Below are 6,000 nucleotides of genomic sequence, written 5' to 3'. Positions count from 1 at the left end.
AAAAAAAAAAAAAAAAAAAAAAAAAAAAAAAAAAAAAAAAGTTTAATCCTTTGTTAAGTTAATGTTCTTTATCTGCTAAAGGAAAATTGGCCTTAGAACTTAAAGAGGGATGGGTGAATTAGAGAGCAACAGCAAAATGCTGCACTTGAAACAAACGTGTAATCTATCTTAAATCAACCTTGATTCTCTGAATTACAGACATATCTAGATTTTGCTGTAATTTTCCTCCTAAAGTACTTGTATACCTGCATATTGGCAGGTATACTTGGGCATTTAGCTCTGACACAAACCCTATGTCTTTCTGAGAATTTCATTAAAACTTACTTATGTCATGAAAATATTAAAGCAATCCGAAATAGGGTATTATTTATGTGTGAAAACAGAGACAGTTGGAAATCTAGCCAGAGCTTCTCCAAATGCTTACTTCCCTCTAGCAAAAGTATGGAAATTGATAACAAACAGAATTTTGAATTCATTTCATGGAGGAAAAAAAAAAAAAAAAGGCAATTAGTTTACATCATTTTCATATGTGGCTTAAGCTCCTTAGCTCCTTAATACTGAGATGTACTGAGAACACAGAGTATGTTGAAATATCTCAGTAACTGCACTGATAGCAAACTGCTTTAGCTAGATGCACAAGAGACATCCACATTTACCTTATTTATAAAAACAAAGACTCATCTAGAAAGAATAGAACCAGGCACACTGACACATAGGACATGCATTAGAAAATTTTCCAGAAGACATCTTTTGGCAAATGCATGTGTTAGATTTCATAAAGAGTGAGAAAATTACAAATTGAGAATATTCAGATTCAATCAGGAAACAGAGAAATATATGAAGAAAAAAAAGATGGCTTGAAGAAACTAACTCTGAAGTGAGTTGAAACAAACCAACTTCAGAGGAAATCCTACCTGATTTTATGATCAGTGGAAGAAACTTACAAGTATTCTCAGCGAGAAATATTGAGAGAAACTGGAGGGTTTAGAGAAGATGAAGCCAGACTCTTCTCAAAGGTTCAAAGAAATAGGACAAGGGGCAACAAACAAAAGCTGCAGAATGTGCAGCTGTGTATTAGGAATGTTTTCACCACAAAGGTGGGTCAAATACTGGAACAGGTTGTCCTGGAAGGTTGGAAATATTTAGAATTTGACTAGACAAGGGTGTAAGTAACATTATCTAACTGAACCTGCACTGACAGGGAGGGAGCTTGGACTAGATGATCTCTTCAGGAGTTATAAATATTGACAGGTATCTCTCTCCCTGTTACATCTTTTGCAAGAGGCCAAAATCCTGTACCAGAGAACCTCATCCCAGTGGCTTAGGTCTATCTATTATTAGGTAAAGAACAGTTTCAAGATGCCTCAATGCACTTATATGAAGCATTTCAGGTGAAAGAAAGATATTTTAGATCAGTAATGACAGTCTGTTTGGAGGAAGAGCAGTAAGAAGAGGAAAAGAAAGAAGAATTGAAAGAAATTAAAACTATGCAATAAAAAAATTTGAATAATAACCTTTTGTTTACGTTTTCTTTTATTATTTCTAGGTCTTACCCAGTTTGAACATTATCAGAACAGAAATTCTGCATTTTAAGAAAAGGTAATAATTCTTAGCTAACTAGAGTGATGAGCAGTGGGATACTAATTTTAAACACAGTGTTAATAAATAAATAAGTATGTAACGGGTTTTTAATAGGATGCAGTGTGGCAGAACTAACAAACTTAAGAAAACCAAAAGGAACGTAAATATTTTTTTCTGCTCTGCTTTTTCTAGAAACATAAAATAGACCAAAGAAAGCCAGTAGGAGAAATATTCAAGTACGTATTTGAAAATCATCCCTATAGCTAAAAGAAGGAAGGATAATATTATGATCTTTGATTATGATCATATTTGATTATGATTATAACTGGTACAGAAGAAAATATGGGGAAATGTTTTAACTGTTCTTTTAAAAACATTCAAAGAACATTTAAACAACTTTGAAATTCATCAGTGTAAAGCAACTCAAATGAAAAAGTACGAATTTATGTTACACCTGTTTTAAACTCAGTTTCTTATTTATCCTTATTAGATTTCTTATAATTTTTTTCTAAGTTAATTAAAAAACAAAACAAAACAAAACAACTTGCCATCTTCGTGTCGGAGGTACTGGTTTCCACCTCTGTCTCTAGCTAACGACCACGCCTCGCCTTCATCACTTTCACAGAATTCTACCATGCTGTTCTTATCCATTTGCACCCATGTACCTTCTGAGTTAGTCACCTGATGGCACACACACAAAAAAGCACAACATACTGACGTTCCAGATGATTCAGTAGCATGACTCAGCAACTTACTTCAGAAACTGAAAAAAAATATGCACATTCCAATCTTTATATTACAATTAAAGATTTTTTGTTTGTTTGTTTATTTTTACTGTTTCTTAAATTAAGGCCACAGACTGAGGCAGATTGAAGGACCCAAACCATTTATGGCACATATACAGTTAGGGATATTTCCAAAAATATTAGACCTGCTTATGTTCAGAAAAAGCGAATCACCAACACCACAACGTTGGAACATCAAAACAAGCCCCAGTGAAAACTTGAAGGAGATATTCATCAAGGTATGCCTTTTTATTGGTGGCTGCAACAGTAGAATTATAATAGCATGTTATATATATGGAATGTTTGTACAAGTACTAATTTTGTTCCTGTCACTGTATTTAGGAAATAGCATGACACACTTCATCCTTAAGCCATTCTTAACCATGTCCACCACAGCTGGACAATTGGGAACAGTAACAATAGTTCAGCAACTGAACAAATGAATCAAAACAGAGAAACAGAATAAATTGTTAATTGGTTAGGACCTAGAATTTTTTTTTCAATGAAACAAAATTCTTTCAAAGCATATGACAAAAGCATTGAATAGGAAACAACATTTTGAAAAGAATACTGTAAGAAATATATAAGAAGCATATGTAACTGCAGTACAACTTTAACATTATTCCAATCAATACACACATCTAAAAGGCAAAAAAACAAAAACAAACAAAAAAATAAAATAAAAAAACAAACAGCATTGCATTAGTATTTATAATACAAACCAAGTTCAGAAGTTAGCATTTATCATGAGGGTTGGAAAAGCAAACCTGTACAGGGGCAGATTCTTTTGTTGAGTTTACTAGTTATATATTGGTATCTATGAAGACATGAACTGAAGCTACAATGATCCATACCTCGCCCACTGCCTTGACTTTGTTTCCCAGAACTAACATTCCAATTGGGATACCTCTAAGGTTAGGGCAGCTTCTGATGTTGTGACCTGATGGGCCAGTCTTCACTACCTTGTACACTCCAGGACCACCTCGAAGGAATGGCATATCTTGTTCTTGCATCACTGCTTCCTGCGGGCAGTGTGAATTTAGGTCTTTGAAAAAATCATCAGTATTAGACCTAGATTCCTGAGAATTAAAAAAAAATAAAAGGCAAAACAAAAAACAGAACAGAATAAAACCTATTACTTTTGAACTCTTCATATAAGAAATAATTATTTAAAGACTACAATAATTAAATTCCAAAGCTAGAAGAGGTACTAGTTACATTGCTAATTTTAACATGCAGTAATATACAACTGAACTACTAGTAAATTGCAATTTAATCGAAAAGCTACCCTATTACTCTTGAAACAGAAATGTAGGCAATTTATTTAAAAGGAGTATCTCATATCTACAATTAGAAACAATTTACTTTCTCTACCACTTGGACTAAACTTTGCTTCATACTGACATTTATCAGGATACGCACTCATTCTTCTTGCTGTATTTGTGAAATAATATAGCAAAAAGCCTGGGGCTATGTAAAGGGAACTTAAATATCACCTCTTTTTGAATGATATGGTTCTTTTTTGATTTTGTAACACACTGCTAATTTAGACTAAAGGTAAAATTATGACAGAGTAACAGAAACACCATAGGAACTTAAATGCACATAGAAATAGTAGTGCATATTTATAATTTTCACTCACATAATAAAAATGGCCTGCAAATATATTTCACACAGTAATGATTACAGATTAAATATATACCCAAATCAGAAATGAGAACACACTTTTTGAGTTTCCTACCAGTAGAAAAAATGGTAGTTACTAAAAATAAGAGACAGACTTCTATAAATTTTCAGTTAACCATGGCTTAATAAAAACATCTACAATGTCTATTATACAAAAACTATGAAGGATGGGTGTAACATATTGCACATTCCTATCAGAAGAAACCAAATGAGAAACAGGAATGCTTTATTATGCTTAAAATGCAAACCATTTGTACTTTTAAAAGAACACCTGAAAGTTAAAAACCTAAGTAATGCCCTACTGGATGAAGCCAGTAGCTCACCTAGTCCAGTAAATGGCAACAGGAGATGCTGTTTAGAAGTAACATGCAAGACATTATTAGTGGTCCTTATATAACAACAGTTATATATATTAGTGGCCCTTATATAACAACAACATTTAAAATCTTTTTATTATGGATGTTAGAGGGTACACCCCTACTTCTTCTAGTGTCTGTTTATGAATCTGGTTCCTATAAATATGTTTAATCCCTTCTGAATGTGCTGATATTTTCTGCATCCACAATCTCCTGTAACCACACCTTCTAGGAGTTCATTACTTGCTGTGTAGAAAACTACTTCTATCAGTTTTAAACCAAAATTCCAGTTATTTCCTTTTTAATTTACATTATTTCCTCTGATCTCTAGTTCATATATTTTCAGACTTTTGGTATTGAAGTCTGCATCATGTCCAGAGTTACATAACAGTCTTCCCAAGAAGCCTTTCTAGCAAATGAACCTGTTCTGTAACTAAGTTAACTTTCAAAGCAAGCTACTGTAAATTGGTTCAAAGAGAAAAGAATTCTGCGTTCTAAAGATAGTGTGAACATTGTCTAGATCATGATATAACAGCAAAGAAGTTTCCTATCTTGGGGAAGAAGATTCAGTGAAAAACAAATTTTTAAATCTCTAAACCAGTAGGTACAATATTGAGCATCATCTTCATTACAAAGTTCGTATGAAAACAACTTTGATCTAAAAATCACTACAAGGCTGTAAAGACATTTAGATATTCACTTATGTAGATAATTGAGACTGCTTAACTGCATATAATGTAATTTGTTCCTGTAATTGCAGATTTTTTTAAAAAAGTGGTCTATTTATTAAATTTTTGTGGCCTTCCTCATATGAATGTCATCTTATTAGATACTGTAACTTCATGCGAACCCTTCAATAACAGAAAAAAAAAATACTATTAATTCTGCATCAAGAAGGAGAATGAAAGCCTTTATTATGTTATCAATATCTCTGAATTTATATATATATATATATTTTAATAAAGGAGAGTGCTACTTATGAATTAATCTGCCCTCATTTTTTTATTTCCTCATCAAGGAAAAGATTTAGATACAGCATTCTAGGCAAACATTGTATTTATTTCGTGTAGAAATATTTCAAGGTAAACTAGACTTCAAATAATATTTAATGTAAAGTTGATTTACAAGGTACATTCTGAAAAAGAAAGAGATACAGTGTGACTGTTCCTGTCAATTAACTCACCTTAGGGGGTAAAGCTTTGGAAGTCCATGAAAAAAAGTCCAAATCCCTTACTCCTTGGCTAGCATTAAAGACATTCTGAACAACAAAGTTTAAAAAAAAAAAAAAAAAAAAAGACATATCAACAAGGAAATGGGAACAAAGAAACACTGGAGGAAGAAGCTAGAAGTACAGTAATGCAAACTTTCTCCACAAGTAATTTTACTGGTAGAATATCTTGCAAAAATGAGAAGTTTTGTTTTTCTGATCAAGTCACCTGAGAGTTCATTGCTCCCCTTGCCAAATCATCTATTAAACAAAAACAGTTTGGTATGTCAAAAGCTCGAAATGGATGTAGTGTGTCATGCCATTTACTGAAACTGAGAGCCAGACATTTCTTATAAAGCTTGAGACTATGCAAAGACAGATCCCA

General features: G+C 32.7%; 1 protein-coding gene across 18 annotated transcripts in view; it reads right to left on the bottom strand.

The window, feature by feature from the left end:
• Positions 1-6,000, bottom strand: part of MYCBP2 (MYC binding protein 2) — a 194,981-nt gene that overhangs the window by 54,603 nt on the left and 134,378 nt on the right. For 13 of the 18 annotated variants that reach the window (XM_035320138.1, XM_035320146.1, XM_035320190.1 and 10 more), the window contains 3 exons: positions 5,592-5,666; positions 3,221-3,445; positions 2,130-2,262 (listed from right to left, as the gene is read on the bottom strand). In XM_035320138.1, coding sequence (XP_035176029.1) covers positions 2,130-2,262; positions 3,221-3,445; positions 5,592-5,666 — 433 coding nt within the window. The remainder of the gene's footprint in view (positions 1-2,129; positions 2,263-3,220; positions 3,446-5,591; positions 5,667-6,000) is intronic. The other 5 variants (XM_035320161.1, XM_035320263.1, XM_035320252.1 and 2 more) reach the window with 2 other exon arrangements.

The sequence above is a fragment of the Oxyura jamaicensis genome, chromosome 1, assembly GCF_011077185.1.
Source record: "Oxyura jamaicensis isolate SHBP4307 breed ruddy duck chromosome 1, BPBGC_Ojam_1.0, whole genome shotgun sequence".
In the NCBI taxonomy this organism is placed as follows: Eukaryota; Metazoa; Chordata; class Aves; order Anseriformes; family Anatidae; genus Oxyura; species Oxyura jamaicensis.
Note: the sequence above shows the minus strand (reverse complement) of the source record. Positions and strands in the feature narration are given on the sequence as shown.